This window comes from Acanthaster planci, linkage group LG02 (genome assembly GCF_054643075.1).
Source record: "Acanthaster planci isolate LZ-2023a linkage group LG02, COTS_SCS, whole genome shotgun sequence".
Taxonomy (NCBI): Eukaryota; Metazoa; Echinodermata; class Asteroidea; order Valvatida; family Acanthasteridae; genus Acanthaster; species Acanthaster planci.
In genome coordinates this window covers 16582624-16601871 of record NC_141778.1, presented here as the reverse complement: position 1 = coordinate 16601871, position 19248 = coordinate 16582624, and the positions used below count along the sequence as shown (strand labels likewise).

The 19248-nt window shown below is 40.9% G+C and overlaps 1 protein-coding gene across 6 annotated transcripts; it reads right to left on the bottom strand.

Moving 5' to 3' along the window:
* Positions 1 to 171: 171 nt before the first annotated feature.
* Positions 172 to 18198, bottom strand: LOC110984429 (uncharacterized). Of its 6 annotated transcripts, none has more exons than XM_087133319.1 (14): positions 18007 to 18198; positions 13234 to 13299; positions 12261 to 12394; positions 11896 to 12095; positions 10656 to 10751; positions 9626 to 9718; positions 8794 to 8886; positions 8515 to 8607; positions 8182 to 8274; positions 7525 to 7566; positions 6277 to 6423; positions 5480 to 5758; positions 4674 to 4943; positions 172 to 3748 (listed from the first exon to the last, which is right to left on the bottom strand). In XM_087133319.1, the coding sequence occupies exons 2-14, from the start codon at positions 13279 to 13281 to the stop codon at positions 3312 to 3314; spliced, it is 2025 nt and encodes a 674-aa protein (XP_086989445.1). In that variant the 5' UTR covers positions 13282 to 13299; positions 18007 to 18198; the 3' UTR covers positions 172 to 3311. The 6 variants fall into 6 exon arrangements, with proteins under 6 accessions (XP_086989445.1, XP_086989447.1, XP_086989446.1 ...); XM_087133321.1 differs by having other exon boundaries at positions 18141 to 18159; XM_087133320.1 differs by having other exon boundaries at positions 18123 to 18141.
* Positions 18199 to 19248: the final 1050 nt, after the last annotated feature.

The window sequence follows — 19248 nt, the reverse complement described above, 5'->3', positions numbered from 1 at the left end:
AAAAATGTATGATTAAAAAGCGCATCACTGGGCTTCGCTGTGTAGCAATTCCCTGTTTCTCAGTCTTCAAATGTTCCAAAGCATGCAACTTTTCAAATTGTAGAAATTGCTTGAATGAGCACATTATCCGAATACACAGACAAAATATGTGAACAAAACCCAAAAGCAAAATTTCATTCAACATTTTTACTACGGCCCCTTTAATTTTTTCAAAATACACAAGATTTGAATAAGAGACTTTTCAAGCTTGGTTAAAAAAAAGAAAAATCGGTGTGAAATCCCTGAAGTTCCCCTTTTTTTAACCTTGATGCATTTTTTGCAGTTCCCCCTCTCGAAAATACAAAATATTTTTTCAATAAAAGATCACGTTTTATTTCATTTTACATAATACTTACATCTGTGCTAGGCACAAATAATTACATTTACACTTTTTTAAATAAAAACTGAAAGGCACATTTCAACTTGAACACCAATCCTGACCCTCGCTCAGTGAGTGTTTACTAAATAACAGAATCACTACAGCAAAAATACAGGTTAGATTGGGTTGAAATAAAAAAATGTAACAAGTTGGAATATGTTCCAACTTGCAGTCGTGCGCTGCCTTCAAGGTTAATTTTACAAATATCTAAGACTTACAAACGCTGCATATTGAGAAGTCCAGTCATTTCACACGTTTCTCTCAGGGATTAGAATAACAGTTCCCCTGAAAGTTTCACTGTAACATATTCAGGGTCAGTAATATGTAAAGATGGCTTCTGCATATTTAAAAAAAATTAATAATTAAATTATATATAAAAAAGAAGACAAGAACAAGCCTTTTAAAGCCTCTGCTACAAATTATACAGAATTTAGCAGCAACCAAATTAACAGTACTGTTGCAATGTTCTTGTCCCAGCAAAGCCAATTTAACACAAAACATACATGTGGCTAGTTTGAAGGGGTTTAGCCTGCCTTCCAACCTTTTACACTTTATCTACAAAAATAGGAGCAACCTTTACTGAGAAAAATTCCCCATTTCCCAAACTAAAACTTGGACATACAACTAATTACATTTTTTTCACAGCCTCACTAATGCTCCTAAGTTTATGCCCAGAAATGTCAATATGCCTTGACGAGTTTATGCAACATTGACATATCAAATGGGTAAACGTATAAATACAAGTGAAAGAAATTTCAGAGTTGCAGCAGCTGCATGTACGTACGTTTCTCACCACAAAAACGATGTGTTTGAACTACCCTCTTTGCTGTCTGACTTCAAACTTTTAACTTGAGATAACTGCAACTCCTTCTTGTCATTCTGTGTCATTCTTGTCAATCATGTCTTTTATTTCAGAGGGTGGCGAGGAAGACTACTGTTGACAGCAGTAACAACTAGATCACACGGAATGCTCTGCATGTAAACATTTTTTATGTACAAAATAGGAAATATAAAGGTTATATGAAGGAAGATTGGTTGACTAGTGCATTGTGAGCCTTTTTACACTTTTCAATTTGGAAAGTAAAACGCAGGTCAACTGATACATGCAACTCATATGGGTACAAACTAATATATGTACACACAAAAAAAGACAGCTACAGTAAAAACATTGTTCTGGAATTAATTAAGGCAGTGCCTTTAATGAACCGAGTTGCATTCTAGCACGGTTGGCTCCATGGATTTTGTGTGTGTGTGTGCAATGGGACAGGCCCAATGGTGTTAACGATGAATATACATTAGCAACATCATCCTAACATGCCTTTGGGACCAAAAACTTTCCTTTCAGCTCAAAGTTCAATGGTGAAACCAAATAATTCAGTAACAGTAACACACTGTTCTTCTGGTTTGCACCAGCGACGGAAGTGGAGGGGGGGAAGGGGGCCAGTGGCTTTTGGATGGGAGGGCATGACCCCTCCACCTTTTGCTGGTCCTAAAATTGGTGGGGTTCAATGGATTGGCCTTTTAATGGCTGATGTCTGATTGTCTCACAACTGAGCCTCAACTTTGAAAATTGCTCTGCTGCCGCTGCTAGTACGACAGTACTGAGTAAGTCATGCAAGTTAACATTGACCGGTCTACAAGACTGTGCTGCATCCAGCATTACCCCCCAAATTGACACATGCCACTGCAGCGGAGGCTGTGCACCTGCCACTCACAGAAGGATGCAGCAGGTCGTGTCCATTCACATGAAAATACTCGGCGATCACAAGGGTGTATGTGGTTAAGGTTTGTGACTCACGGTCAGAGGGTGAGGGGTTCGAATCCAGATGTTGGTCATATGCTGTGGCCTTGGTTCAAGCCACTTAACCCATGCTTGCCTCTCGCCACCCACGAGTATGAAAAAGACCAAGAGGTAAAAACATTCACTGGGAAACAACCTGCAGTGGACTAACAACCAATCGGGGGGGGGGGATAGAAATATTCTCCAATGTTGTAATAGAGTACCGAAGTGTGACATCACTGTGAGCCAGAAAGTGCAGTGCAAATGAACGGAGTACACGCGCATGTTGGTTCATCGCGTGACGTATTCACTTCGGTACTCTATACCAAGGAAATCAGAAATAAACACGGGCATGTGCCAAGTTGCTTAAAACAGACTTGCTTATGGGTACATCTTGACACACTCTACAAGTGACGTATTTTGAACACTGCATGTGTACACTCAGGGGAGTTCTCGAAAGTAGTAATACCTTGAATAAAGCACCACTTCCTGTTCCGGTAGTGCTCACCCACAAATCAAGTTGATAGGCCAAATCAACATGCCAGGTCACACAGCACCAGCTTTTGTTTCTGAACTGTGTCCGGATGTATATTAATTAGCAAAGAATTAGGAGGAGCCTATCTTGTGGCGGGTGATATGAAGTGCACAATATCATGTCACATATGCAGTGAAAAGTACATGCATTTCACTTTGGACTAGTCTGGTGGATCGGTCCGTGGGGCATCATCAGGATGTTTTTAAGGGTGGGGGGAGGGAACCCCTTTTTTTCAGGGCAAAGCATTCATCAGCTGAGAAATAAGAAACATTTGATGGCTGGGACTTTTTGTGTAACCCTATTATGGCTTTTCTGTGGGTGAGGTTACATTTTGGACTTTTTACACACTTTTGAAAGGAAAATGAAATCAATATTCATTTGAGGCACATTATTAAGGATGCCATTCTTATTTCACTGGATTCTGTTTTGTGCCAAGGCCAGCTTCAAAATAATTCCCGAGTGAATCTCAGGAGTTAGCTAACTTGCAATTCTTCCAATCATCTCTTTTCGCATGTGATGCAACACAATAATGCACAATATTGACCAACCCAAATTTCTAGTTTTACGTGTATTCTTTTTCAGACCGCCCCAAATTGCTGGCGGCTGTCTGAAGAATTGCAGGTTTTGCAGCACATGCTATTACTTTGATGAAGCAGACGTGTACAAACAGAACATTTATAATGATCCCATGTGTATCCCACCAATTTTACTATGAAGTCCTCTGCATCTGGTTTGTACGTGTGTTGCTTCAGGCAGTCTATAACGCTGTGGATTGTTACATGTGTATGGCTTTCCTTACTTGATAAAATATCACACAGTTTTTCAATGTGGTCCTCCCTAGCATCCTTGACACACAAATAATCATCTCCTTCCAACTTAAAAGCCTTTGCCACTATTTCCGGCAGGTAACGTTTTCCTGAAGAATTCAGCTCAACCTGCAGAGATCGTCTAAGGTCAAGGTCCCTGGCTGCTTCCATGAAAGTCTTGCAACTGCTTGTCTGGCTTTCCACATCTTCTAATGAAGAACAAAAGGATAGTTTGAAAGAGTCGGTTATCCTGTCTGACAAGTTGTCGAGTCGTGATTTCTCAGCAAGGTACACATGTACGGACAAATTTGACATCAAATGAATTTGTTGATATCAACAGGTTATGCAATGGTTCTGACATGAATGAATTTAAAGTTCAAAGAGTCTTACACATCCATGTGTTGGTCTAAGGGACAAGTCTAAATGCATTTGCTTTGTACATGTAGTTGGAGGGACTTGAAACATACATGTATTAAAAAAAAAGAAATTGTGGGGTCCAAAAAATCCAGTGCCCACAACTTTGTCTAGATATTTAAAAACTGTTCATAACAAAATTTTCCCTATCGAAGTGATCTAAGGCCAACTAGTAATAGTAAAGTGTGTTGTACTTGGCTTGGCTGTTGTACACAGCCCGTCAATGTAGCTTTAATATCACAAAGTGAATTTGTTAACAGGCCGCCACAAACAAGCGAGTAAAACAGCATTTTTGTGGTCTTTGAAAAGACACTGATTCATATGTTCCAAGTGGTGATGTTTGAACATCCTACTATATGTACAATGTAGTGTCTTGTAAATGATAAATGAAATCTGAAGGTTTGCACAGTACACAAGCATGGAAGAAGCAATGACATCAGGCAGAGTATACTGCCAAGAAAGTTGAGTCAACTGGATTTTGTTGTTTCAAACCACATAACTCTATACTTCTTAGACGGCCTTACTCAAAGCGTTTCCTCTAATGATACAAACACTGGTAATATACTGTGCACAAATCAGTATAACTATACCAATGTCGGAATATTTCAAATAAAAATAACATGGTCATCATGTTTCAAACCCAAAACAAAATGGTTCAGGAACCTTGACAACTTTCCTTGCCCATGACCAACAGTATAATACAGTGTGACATCACCTTACCTGTAATTACCACTTTATTCTCGGCAATACACTTGAAAGTCTGGTGATCCGACAGCAACTGATAGTCCACAAGTCCAGCTTTGACCGTGTATTCAAACCCAGGGGGTATATCTAACAGCACAAGCTCATTTTGCCCCTGTTCCAGTCTTATCCACTTTCCCAGACCACGTAAGTTCAAGCAGGGACAGACCTCCACGGTGTTGCAGCCAAACTCCTGGAGACCCTTAAGAGTAGCTGAGGACCCTTGGACCTCCAGTGACAGGAGATGGCCTATTCACGTAAAAAAAAACAAAAACAAACTCATCAGACACAGTCCCATCTGTTTCCTTGACATGAGGAAAGATGTACCCTTTTCAGCGGAATGATAAACTTTCTTAGGTCAAGACCAAGTATGGTATCATACACACAAAAGGCAATGCATACCCATCTGTGCATGATAGACCCCCACTTCACAAAATAAAGCAGATAACAATGTGATGCTACAAGCTAAAATAAGATTTCCTCTAATAGGAAACAAAAGAATCCCTAACAAAACATGTGAGCCCCTCCAAGGTTGCGTGATACCTCCTTCAAGACACTCCTCCCTGAAGACAGCCTTCCAAAGGGGTTAGCCCCTGCACGGAACTAGAGGATAAGGTCCCCTCTAAGGATGTGAACCTCCTTGAAGGTAACACCTCACTCCGTTCAGGAGTGGGCAAGGAACCCTTGGGTGACCATGCAAGAGTTATATAGAGGGCACCAGAAAAAGGCATTTAAAGAGACTTGACACAACATCAGCTGTTTAAAGTTAAATGTCTTCCACGTACGTGTGGTGGCCTTTACACTTTTCACTGCAACTTGAGTGCTCGCTTGTTGATGGAGTGAGATGACATATGCTGTGCCCGGGGGTAGCCCTTCGAACTTTTGCCACAAAGTGCCATTGGCTTGCCAAGTCATTGCATCAGACCACTGGACTGCATCCTGGGAGCCGTCTCTTTCTTCCCTCCGGCAGGAAAACTTCATCTGCTTTCCCTGGAACTTTGTGCATGGATTCACTGCCTTGACTGAGATGCTCTGTGACGTGACATCAGTGACCTCCATTCCAGCTGGACAAGAATAAATGTTCAAAATGATAAAACACAACTTGTGGAGCAAATGAAAGTAAATCATCAATGATAGAAAGCTACCATATATCACGAGTGCTGGAGACTCAAGGCAACATTGTATTATGAACGTCAAATATGGAAGGAAAGGTCGCAAGCTTCTGCTCTCAATTCATTTCTTTTCAGTTCATGAACAGACAACTGTTTACAAGCCTTGATTTAATGAAGCTGTGGACTGATGTCTTGTAGACATTTTGAAACCAAATTAGAAAAATTCATTTACCATGTTCAAAGTTTCAACACGGTGATAAATAAACTTCCTTCTTCTGAGGTGAAAAATTCATTGCCACAATAACAAAAAGTCTTCTATATGCACTAAAACTCTGCAGATTTAGACAGCATAAATTGAGTCATAAGGGTAACGCCAGTTTCAATAAAATCCTGGCAGTAAGATGTTACAGGAAATGAGAGAAAAAAAAAAGCATCTTGGAGTTGAACATTGCTTCAAGAGAAATACTCACGCAAGAGGGGAGCTTCTGAATCAGCCCAAGATGAGGATCTCGACTTTAAACATCCAATTCTCTTCACAATGCGCCAGATGACAAAAGCAAAAAATGCACCTGCTATACTTATGATGATGGAGGCATACACTGGAAATGATTCATTACCTGGTCAAAAGAGAAGCAATACATCAGTTCAAGTCTTTCGAAAGAAGACTTTTTTCCTGTAAGTCAACATAGGGGAAGTGATGCACATCTTAAGGCAAGTTTCAGTGCCCAGATTTATCTCAAGACCAAGTTTGTTTTAGGTCCTTGGCATATCAGTCCAAGGTCTCAACTTCAAAAACTCGGTCTCTGAAAGAAGGGCCTTGCAATCTGATTGGATCTCGAATCGAGATTCTCGATCAACATACCAACCCACACACACACACACACAAATCACAACTAAGAACACTTAATATCAACAAACAACAGAGAAGCTTTGAACCACCAAAGTATCGTCATTTCCAGTTATAGATAGTAAGCCCAATAGTTTCTGATAAATGCAACCCATAGCTACACCCTTGTTCTATTGTAAGAGCAGTATGGCGCCCATCACACATTACTAGGGGAATCCTCTCATGCATTCCAAAGATGAAACTACAGTCACTGTAGTATGAAAACAAGATCGGTCAAGCATCGTACTGCTTGTTTGAGCTGAATGAAGATCTACTAGTAAAGAATTAATGATTCCTTCCATTATTTAAAATTAGAGATCCAGAGTTAAAAAAGCATTACGCCACCAAAGAAACCAACCCAACTCCAACACAAAAGAAGAACAAGCAAAATACACATACAGAATAAAGAACACCATCAGTCATAGGGCCATAAAAAGCACACAAAGGTCAAAGATCAGGTCACAAACTTTTAAACAATACCAAGGTGACAGGGAACATATACTCTAAAAGTTCACAGCTCAATTGAACAGGTTGTGGCTTGAAACTGGATCACTCTCGCTTGGCTCCTGATCAGTATGTGAATTAAGGACCCTTTTCCACTTAAACGGTTGGGTTTAGAAAACTGCATCCAAGCCAATCTTCCCCTCCCCCTGCGCAATCTAAACAGATGCATATACCTTTACCAATTGTCTGTAGACATGTTTACCTTAATTAGCTACACTGGGGATAGTTAGGTTAGAGGATGTGCAAAAAGTGGATGAAACTTAATGCCAATTTAGAAAAGTCCAAAAACAAAACAAAATACATGGTGCACACTAAAGTGCTTACTTACCAGGAACGTCAGTTATGGAAGGAGAAATGTCTGCTTTTGGAACTGTAGACAGAGAAAGATGCAGTGGAATAACTAAGATGAAAAAGGGGAGGCATGGGCCTCGTTGAGGAGGGGGCATGGGCCTCCCTGGGTAGGGGGAACGTTCCCCCCTTGTCCCCTGTAGTTAAGCCACCGGCAACAATGTTAACCAGAAAGCAAGGTGCATACTTTTGCAGTACATGTACACACAAAATAGACGAGGAAGTTTTCACTATTGAATATTTATCTTTTTTTTTTTACAGTATCCTCTTTTAACTCTTATCCTCCTAGCTACCGTATTTCAATGTTCACCGGTTGGGTTTGGGAAGATTTTGTAGAATGGAGGAAGGCATTGCGAGAGCCCATAGCCACTGTCATTTATTGTGGCTCTTAATGTCTCTGGAACATTTACACGTGCGGTGAAAATATGCAATTTTTATCTGACATTGGCAAAAAAAAAGAAACCCCCAACACAAAAAAAAACGGAAATCGGGCAAGGGTATGTTTGGTGTCTGGACTGGCGCAGTAACTGCACCTCAACTTTAAAAGCAAACACGATGGGTGCCTGAGTGTGGGGCCATCCCAGTCATGACGTCTCCTTGGAGTATTAGTATTTATGTATTCACAAGTGGCGCTTACCAGAGCAGTTGGACCCAATCCAGTTCTTATCGCATGAGCACTGGCAACTGGTTTTATCAAGCGTGCCCCCATTCAAACATGACAATCCACACTCTAGAAAAAGAAAATTGCTACATTAATGCTTTTTAACATGGGAAAGACATGGGCAGACAACAGGGTGGTTCAAGTGCATTTGTAACTAAAACAAGTTGCAAAATATACAGGTAATTAATATGTACGTTTCATGCACATAGTTTGTTTCATTTCACGAAGTCCTTGGCATTTTGCCTGAAATTTCAGGTATACAGGACTAACGTTCATGTATGCAGTACGATATACCAAATTTGCACTCACCAGAGCAGATGGGCCCACTCCAGGCCTCATCACAGGAGCACTGGCAAACAGTCTCATCAAGTGTACCTCCATTCCAACAAGACAGATCACATTCTAGAAAAAAAATCAAACATTACTACATTGACAAGTCAGGTTGCTGTGCAAAAGACAACAGTAGGCAGTGAACGCTTAAGTGAATTTGAAACCAGAAAGAAGTGACAATATTTCAACCAAATCTGCAAAATATCACCAGGGATATCAGTGATGCGCTCTTGAAACAACTAACGCTGGTTCACTCACCATCACAAGAGCGTCCAGTCCAATGCCCATCACATAGGCAGTGACACAATACAGCATCCAAGACACCTCCATGGGAGCAGGTCAGACCACATTCTAGGAGTTGACAAAAATACTTTGCCAATTCAATCATGTTTGTGCTACATATATGACAGGACGGCAGGGTGAATGCACCCACGCCGGCAAAGAACAGAAAGACTGGTGGGTATTATTATTTAAAGCAGTTTGAATAAGTACATGTATCTGTTAGCAAAGATCTAAACCAATCCCTCATCAATGTTTTCTCTGGATTCCTTGCTGACAATAACAGTTACGCCAGCACAGGAGTACAACACTCAAAGCTGAGGTCCTTTCAATACCTTCAGAATGCCTTATAGTCTACTTCCACAGGACAAATCTCACACTCTCCTAACTAAACAACCAACAAAAATGAAATGTGGAGAGGGAGACTAGCCCCTCACCATCCCTCATCTTGGAACCATTCCCACAATACAGATTATTCAAACTACATGTTGCAAAAAGGGAAAGTGTACCTAGTCTATTAAGCTTGCACGAGATCGCAGGTTTACAAGCAATCTAGTAGTAAGCAAGGAACAAACTTGCAGCGAGTGGAAATGCTTCCTGAAGCAAGTGGCAAGCTTGTGGATGTGCTCGCAAGCTTGTGATGATCTTGGGTATGGGCCTGCAACAATCTTGCTAATGGGATGCAAGCTTGTAGCAAGTTTATCATTGGCTGTGCACATAAATGTCACAACTGCACATGCTTAACAAGTTTTTTAAAAACGGAGTAATTACGGCGCCCTCTTCGATGAGTGTAGTCACAAGTTGCACTCACCAGAGCAGTTGGACCCAGTCCAGTCATTAGCGCATGAGCACTGGCAACTGATTTTATCCAGTGTGCCTCCATTCAAACATGACAATCCACAGTCTACAGGAAAAACCACATACACGTTTATCATTTTAAAATGAGAACTGAAGTAGAGGATCATGCTCAGTGTTAAATGAAGTAAATTTAAACAGACAAAAAAGACGTGAAAGTGTCATGGCAAATATATATGCAGATGCACCAAAGATGTTGCCAAGTCTCGCCAAGGCATTTTGCATTATACATGTTTGTAGCACTGGGTGTACCATGCACCTACTGGTACATGGTCATCTTCTTGTGAAACATTTTCATGCTGCAAGAATTTAGTATTGCCAAGTACATGCATACAAACTCCTCCTCAGCAAGACTGAAATGAAATGCATGCAACAATGGCAAGACAGCTTGTCACACTTGAGAACATTCTGTTATACATACAACTTAATGCACAGCTGCATACTCAAGAGTCAAGACAATATCTAGAGGCCATCGTGCAAAATCTTTAATTCTCTATCCTTTCTTTTAAACAATTATTGACCGGTGCTCAGTTGTCAACTCTGAAAAACCAGGGGGCAGTCAAAAGTGCACTTCAGATATAAGTAGGATCAATCTGAGTGGAACCCGGTTTTTGAGAAACTGCATCGGAGCAGACCCTATAAAGTGGGAAATTCATTACCAAGGGCCTATGTTTTCACACAGATCTAAATCTCAACCAGTAATCTGTTGTTGGTTCGCTGACACTACAACTTGTGTACTTGTTGGAGCAATCCAGTGTTAAGATCCGGTTCCATATGAAACAAACAGCTCCTGAGTTTGACAAGGGCACATCCGGCACAAGCAACCTCTCAGTCATGTCTTGCGGAAATAAGGCTCCTGATTATTAGACCACATGGGCTTAGTATACAAGTTTTGGTCCTGATTTTTTGCTGATAAATATAATCTTTCATATTCACCATATTCTCTGTTGCTGTTGTAAAACAGCAGCCAAAAGTTGATGCCTTACCGGAGCAGGTAGTTCCATTCCAAGGTGCAAAACATTCACATTGACATGCTTCCTCGCTTAGTATACCGCCATTGTCACAGGAACGCAGCTGACAAACTACAATAGATTATGTGCAATGAAAGAGACTACGATCAATCCTTTCACATTTTGTTGATAAGCTGAAATGTGTTTCTTTTTTTTTTTAATTCGGTGCAAGGCGTAGTCATCATACATGTATCTGAACCAAGAAGACATGCAAATAACTAGGAATAATTGAATACATGTACATATATTATCTCTTTCAAATTCATTTGCTCACTTTAAAATGTTCACTAAATGACAAATTTGAATAGCAAAACTCGGATCAGAGTGAGGCTACGACTGTAAGAGTGAGTGACTGTTTCCCCCTGGATGCTTGCATATACATGTAGGTGCTTTACACTAAGGATGCCAGGTTGGTCTCTTGTAATCATTTTTACCAACCATCTCTTCAAAATCTCTCCATACCGTATAGATTTTTCCCAGGCAAAGTTGGTATGAACAAGAAACACAGACTGGGCCATTTTCACAAATGATCTTAATGTAGGGGAACTAATTTTGTTAGTATGTATCATACATGTGTCCTGTTAAAGTGATGTTGTATAAACTGGCGCCCAATGCAGTGTAAATATAATTTATACATGAACGCACAGCACATCCAAACAAAAGCCATACAGTTAGTTAGCACCCACAGGTCAAAGGTTGCACGGTGGAAAGTTTGTGGAACTAACAATAGTTTGTGGTAGATCTTGCGCGTATGAAGAGCAGATAGACTGGGTGAAGAAGAGAGAATTTAAAGAAGTTTGGAGTGGGAAAAATAAATGACAGGGCATGCGGGCTGCCAAGCATTTGGTTTGGGATGAATAAAACCATGGATTAAACACACATCCGCTGGTTTTCCTGATTTCGAGTCTGTGGGCCATGAGTTGTTTGTTCCCCACAGACTTGGGCCACTACATGTACATGAACATATTTTCTCATGCCAGTTTTAAGAGGATTTCATTTAAGCTTGACAGGTGAGAGTTGATACGAACTGAGTCCAAGCAAATCCAAGTCCACAAGGCTACTAGTCTAAGAAGAGTCACAAGTCCATATACTGTACAAAAAAAAAAGTGGCTTGGGACCAGACTCGCCCGAGTCCTCCATCACTATCAAGAGTTCCTTTAAAAATGGACAGGACACCGCCATGTCCTGTGAGCACACTACATTAATTTGTACATACCTGGTGATGGCTGCAAATGGGCACACAAAGATTGGTCGGCTTCAGTCCCAGATTGCAAGTTGCTTGGATAACATACGTTGGGGCACAGACCCTGTTGAGCACAAGTTCCAACCACTCGAAGCTCGCCCCCCTTTCGCACTAAGTTGGATGTCAGACTTGGACAGATTGAACAGTCTCTGCACCCATCATTGCAAAATTGTCTGCAAGACATACACGCAGGAGCAAGGCAGAATTAACAAGTTGCCTGTTCTAATATACTTTCAGCCAGGAACAGTTGGTTTCAAAGGCTGATTACAATATATGTCACTACATATATACAGGTACCTGTATACACTACTACTGAGCAACGTTCAGATAGAATTTACCCATCAGGGCATCCTGCACCGCCGTTACAATCCTGAGGGTTGTCTTGCCATATGATGATGTTAATCGATGTTACAGCGTGACCGTACATGTAGTTGGGCAAGATTAACGCTAACATGACAGGCAACACAATTTTCTGTAAAGAAAGGGTAGAACAATGTAATAAGTGGCTCTTTCACATAAACAAATCAAATAAAAAACATTTTGTCAAAATTACTTATTGAGACTTCAATGAGTTTGTAGATTACATACTGTACATGTACACTGGAACAAGAAATGAGACTTTTTGTTCAGCCCTTTAGTGAAAAAGCAGATTTGTGTTAAATAACGTCAATAACACGAGCAATACTATGATGTCATTCCAGGGAGAAACTTCAATGTTGCATCGATTTAAAACACTGCTGTAATGTTTCAAATTGTGCTGTCCAAACTGTCCTGTTTCTTTGTGGTGCATAAACGTGTAGAAATATAGGCCAACAAGCAACCATTTCTCAGAAATGTTTCAGTTAGCAAAATTTTGGGTTTACAATTTGAGCAGCCTAACCTACATGTACATAAAATGAATTTTTCCCTGAATGGCATCACAGCAAACAGCCACCTCAGTCGTCCTGAGAAGCATGGACAATATCATACACGGTACATGTATGTTTCAAAAAGTGCACTTTACTTTGCAACACAATTAACCTGAAGTACAACAGCATGGCAAAAAGTTGCATGTATACATGTATAGAGAGTACCGCCAACATCAGACATGAACATTTGGTGTGCAGTACTGTGTGCTTATTGTCCATGTGCAGTGACGCATAATCCACCATTTTGGTTCGAACAATGTCTGAAAAATACATGTACATGTAGGTGGCATAGTAGAAGAGACAGGCTGGTCGGAGTTTTTATTTGTAGCTTGGTCAAAAGTACTTCTGAGGAAAATTGAAATGTTTAATAGCTGGCCTCAGAGTGTGGGCAAACAAAAATTACCTGGATTCGGGGAACCAATGTGGGGACTGGTACAGCTCCGTTTTCCATCTCAGAACTTGAAGTAACCTGAAAGAATATTAACAGATGAAACCTTCCACCAATTATGGCAAACAGAGATGTCTGAAGTGGGGATGGAGAAGGATGGATGTGATTTTTGCTGGGATATTGAAGATGGCAAACAAGTGACGTACACTTATCCACATTCTGTGAAGGGGGGGTTTAAAAGCAATAAGGTACATGTACATGTACATGAAGCACCTTTATGGCCAATAATTTGCTGATTAAGTCATACAGTCACATTGTAAAGGCCTCTTGTCCCCTCCCAAATAAATAGCCTCTGCTAAGAAACTAGCAGTACACGCATGTACATGCATACGTGTATGGCAAAATGTACATGTACATACTGTCTACTGTACATAGCTCCATCATTAACATGTACATGTATCTTGATCATGACACCGAGGATGGACTGTACTCGTACACACATCAGTAATATACATGTAAGCATATTACATGCACATGACCAGAATTGCAAGGCACTTGTGTCATACATGTGTATGGTACATGTACCTAATGCATGTAGGTGCTTGTACATGTATATCATATATTGTACCGGTATTGTGCACATATTATGAACTGGGTTGAATGCCACATCTGAACTTTACCATTTACTCGTAATTTTGATAAGTGTACAGAATAGTGATTACAGAGCATGTACATGTATTGTGTGCGTCAACAGGTACAAAATTGTACATGTACTTGGCAATATCGCAGTGCATAGAATGAGAAATAGGTTAGTGGGTACACCTTGGAATCAATCTCTTTTGGCATGTTTGGGCGAGGTGTGGATCTTAAAAGAACAGTGAGTGTTAACTCAACGTTTCAGCCAGTGTGTTCTGGCCATCCTCAGGAGAGTGCGCCAGACAGGGGTGGATAGCTTGTAATTGGTTATAAAGATAATTCCAAAGCGGTGGAGCATGGAACGGGATTCGCGGGTTGTGTAACTCGGCGTGTGCGCTGTTGCGTGAAGGTATTGGATCCTGTGGCGGTGTGGGGTGACAGAATTGGCGGGAAACCCAGGGTTGGGGTATAGGGGGACCCTTATGCCAAGGGGGGAAGGGGGCTGCTTCGAGTAGAGAAGACAAGTAACGCCTGGAGTGGGGGCATGGGTTTCACAGGTATAGGGGACCCTACTACCCGGGAGTGGGTGTCTGCTTGCCAGTAGTGGGCGCCAGATATCGCTGAGCTTGAAACTGATGTCTTGGGGTGCGGTGTTGTGCCGGAAGATCTCAATGGCTTCTCGAATTCCTCTTCGAAGCCAATTCTGCATAGGGCGATGAGTTCTGCTTTGTCCCATTTAATGCGGTGGTCCGTGGAGTGTGCATGTTTGATGATGGCCGACTTGTCGTATTCTCCTCATCGGCCATGCGAATGGTGTTCTTGGAGTCAACCTCTCCAAGCCCTCTTGTGATTCTGTGTTGGTAAACTCTTATTCAGCTTATCATTAGCTACATGTACATGTACATGAATGTGTATGAAACTATGATAAGTAGTAGTACATGTACATGAATGTGTACTTGTCTTTAATCTTCAACCCGGGGAAAAACCAACCTAATAATGAATACATATACATGTAGATAACCAAAGAGATACATGTAAGAACTACTGGACGTAAATCTCCTACATGTACAGTTTTCAAACATCCTCCTAACCAGAGCATTATACAATGTACACGTATAAATAAAGGCCTGTTGGTCATTTTGTGGTTTAAAGTGAGGAACATTTAAAGAATTTTGCCCACTGGTTTGAAACTCCATGCAAATTTGAAGTTGCAATCTTCATGTACACAAATAACATTTCTACAGCAACAATGCAGGGGAAAAATTAATGTTCTTCATGACAATTGTTTTCACACTTTAAAGCTACTTTCCATATCAAATCATGACATGTGTGCAAGTGTATACAAGTACATGTATGCCTGTGTGTAAAGCTGAAAGTGAAAAATGCAAAATGAAACCAAGCATACCAAGAAATCCCAGGCTACTATGACGGAATAAAAAATGTGATAATCCGGTAGCAGTTTCCCCTTCTGTACTGCTGCATCAGTCCGGTTCACACGCAACCCGGAAGCATAGAAAATGTACATCAACACATACATGAACATGACAAAGTCCATGCCTAGATACTATAGCAAGGTCATTGGTTAGGGTGTGACATACATGTATCCTATCAAATGAATACTGTCATTTCCCAGAGACATTTCCTGACATAACAAGGCACATGAATGGATTCAGCTACAGACAAGACAATGAACTTGAAGTACACGGCCACATCGATAAAAAAGAGGATCAACCATGCTCGGATGTGTACTGGTACCCGGTACATGTACATGTACATCATCTACCGGCACCGGCAACCAGGATGCTTAATTGGTCCAAGTTTTGGAAGGATATGTACAGTGCGTACATTGTACACTTACATGTACATGTGTACAATGTGCCACAGGGCAGGCTTTCACCATTTCATGCAATTGATGTATGAAATGGGACAGGAGAAATCACGGCCAGCAGATGTACATTGTGCACATGTACATGTACCTGTAGCATTGTTCTGCTACAAAACTGGTACATGCGCGGTCCGGATTTTAACACTTCCCTGTTCCCTTCATGTTCCTATTTTTTCTTACATTAGATACCAGTGAAGTTGTACGATTACATTGTGTATATACATGTCATATACATGTACATGTCCCCGGTACATAATTTTCCTGAAAAATATTGAAGGGTTGTGTATATCAGCAGAATATCGACAAGAATATATATCAAATTAGTGCTCTGAAATATGTGATTGCCGAGCTTTCGGTAACTGAATACCTTCTTCAGGACAAGCAGATTCAGACTGAATCTCGGCAATCACATATTTCAGAGCACTGATTTGATATTATATATTCTTGTCAATACATAGTTTTCCTTGCTGTTTCATATTTCAAAGTGACAATGTCTTTCTGTCCCCACGAGGTTTTCATAAGCACATATAAGTTCCCATGCCAGAACAAGGGTATTTGTACTATTAAGCACATGCATATCTATACATGCATGTTTGAGCATGTTGACTGTAATATATGGGCATTTCACAATAGTGCACCTCCAAGATTTACGGCGTGTTGGCCAATCACAATGCACAAAAATCTGTCGACCCAGTGCGCATTTGAAAAAATGGTCAACAAATTGCGCGAATTGTGATTAGTCAACGTGTTGCAAACTCTTAGAAGCGTACTCTTGTGAATCACTCATATTGCGGTAAACTGATAATAGAGATACTGTACATGTACAAGTAAACATGCCTTTGTGCCTTGTATTTCGTGGTCTGAGAGACTTGAGTACTTGTCGAAAGACAGTGGTAAAGTCAACATTCTTGAACTGGTTGGCCATCATACAACTTGAATATGCAATCTGAATCAAGCACATACGGGTACATGTAGTAAAATCCATCACAACAAGTCCTCTCTCCAAGTCCGGTTGTAAACTTTTACAGGGGCACACATGGTGAACAATGGTGCAGGAACATACTAGTACATGTATGTTATGGTAATTTTGCCAAAGAACGGCTTGAGACATGGCTGGAGACTACATGTAGATGACTTCTGATAGTCTTGTTTCCATCTTACAGTGGGCACTGGCTACAAAATGGCAACATCATAACTTACATGCAATCCTTCTGAGTTGCCAATTGTATACTCAGATGAATGGAAAATATTGGAGAAAAAATAATTATAGCACATAGATACTTTTAACCCAAGCCCACATGGGAAAACAAATTCCCTTTTAAGGAGACATTCCCTCTTTCAGGGGACTGGTTTTTGTCTCAAAATAAAGGAACTTCTCCTAATTTAGGGACAGAATCTGAGACTGAGTTGTGATATGCACCTCTACTGCATTTTGCCACCAAAAATTCATGCAATATTAATCAATTCAAGCTTATGTAATAGTGGCCTGATCTACATGTACATGTATTATTCTATAGGTTTTTCTGTACTTAATGTGCACAACTGGAAGTTTTCTACAAAGTAAACATAGCAGGCTTATGCATCTGTAAACTGTACTTAGTGTAACATGCACGAACCACTACTGCACTAGTGGTTCACACATGTACATGTATGTACATGTACAGTGTATTGTCAGACTACATGTATTGTACAAGTATATGACAGACACCACTGTGTTATGGTTACAATAAATGCTGGCTGCATGTGACACGGAACACAGCAAACATATGGCAAAGGAGGCCATCTTAGTCAGTTAGTCCATGGTTAGTGCTTTCTGATGGTAACTAATATTACTATTTTATTCAGCCTACCAATTATGATGGGAAAATTACCTGTCCGTACCGAGGTCTGTCTGCAAGCTACCCTAAAAACTGGTCCGTACGTTTTTTACTCGTACAATGTATTGTAAATACATCCGTAATAAACAATGTTTGCCAAAAACATGGAGGTACATGTAGGTTCCTACCTCCATGCCATAAACGATGGGAATATTCATCTATCCGGTACTGGATTTTCAGTCATGTCAGTAATAGGAAGAAAATCCGGAAATAAAGTTAAACACTGGCCGACAAACGTGTAATGATGAACTTGTACAAGTATTGTGCTGTGCACGACCACACGACATCGTGCAGCCAAAAACACGAGTGACGTAGAACGTAACGTTTTAATGTTTTCACCATTTTCGCATGTGCATGTGGTTGCAATTATGGATTCACAACAAGACTTACCGAATGCAAGCAACGTTACATCAAAATTCAAGCTACGGAGGAAACACATCCATCATCAGAGTATCAAATCACGCTCTATAAATGAATTTATCATGTAAAACTGAAAATTCACATACGAGCTAGACAATTTCCACCTGCTATATTTCCGCGGGAATTCCCCTTCTCCTCACCCTTCGTTCCGCCTAACATAATCGCGTCGTCGTCGTGTACCGCGTGACTTCCACGAAGAATGCAAACCGCCCTCTGTTGAAAGGTAAAGTTTATCAACCTCATTCCCGCGGAATAAGTTCCCTAGGAATGAGGTCAACCTGTAGATTTCTACTATACGCGCGAGCTCATTTTTATTTTGTGATCCCCATACGGTTTTTTTTTTAATAAGAGGTGCCATAATCGGGACTGATCATGGGAGATATTTCTACAAGATACGTATTTGGGACGTGTGGTATTTCATTTACAAAAATCTCGAACCTGTATGTGAGCCTATTTTACAAAGAGGCTACGCAGACGGCTACATTTAGATCTGACGCATCGTTTCACTGCTATTTTGGGGGAAGGGTGAATATAAAAAACTTGCATTGCTTACCCTTATAAAAATGAAAAGAAAACTGAAGTTCTAGCCGTAGGCCTAATTTCTTGAATTTCCAGTGAAACACGTAAACTTCTTCCTGGGAGTCACCAGGTGACGCTATTTCTGTCCGAATTTGCACTGTTTGCTATGGTTGGAGGTTCCTGATGATCCCGGCAGAACCTATTTCAATTCCACGAGGACCGGTGCGGGAAGATCCAAAGAGCCGACGCGAAATAAGATCCCCTCCCATTGTGGAAAAGTGTAGGACTACATTGAGGAGACTATTTGGGTCCCATCTCTACCGGACCCATCCATGACAAAGCTTAGTGTTGAGGGAAATTACTCGTCGGTCACTGTAGACCCGAAGCACTCGCTCTTTGCAAACAGCACAGACTGTTCTTCACTGAAGGTGAGATCCGCCACAATATACCACCGCATCACGAACTGGCGTCAGACAGAAGTCATATGTCATCTGCATCAAGCACTGGTACTCAATCCTCATCACACACACCGTATCAAAAGTAACAGCTTACCCATATAGGCTACAAAAACGACCAGACATTAGTGAAATGTGGCTTACCATCTCCTGGTCTCGCGATGCAGTGCAGTGGGTCTTCAATGGATCGGTGTAATCCCCCTCCCATCCAGTGGGGACTCTGACCTCTGGCGCCCCG

What these genes read in the sequence shown, in the direction of transcription:
- LOC110984429 (XM_087133315.1), bottom strand. Translation starts at nt 15,409, where the DNA reads ATGGACTTTGTCATGTTCATGTATGTGTTGATGTACATTTTCTATGCT. An exon ending in GAGTGGGCCCATCTGCTCTG is followed by an intron (nt 8,275 to 8,514) that starts GTGAGTGCAAAT and finishes TTCTTTTTCTAG; the next exon opens with AGTGTGGATTGTCATGTTTG. An exon ending in TTCAGAAGCTCCCCTCTTGC is followed by an intron (nt 5,759 to 6,276) that starts GTGAGTATTTCT and finishes ATTCTTGTCCAG; the next exon opens with CTGGAATGGAGGTCACTGAT.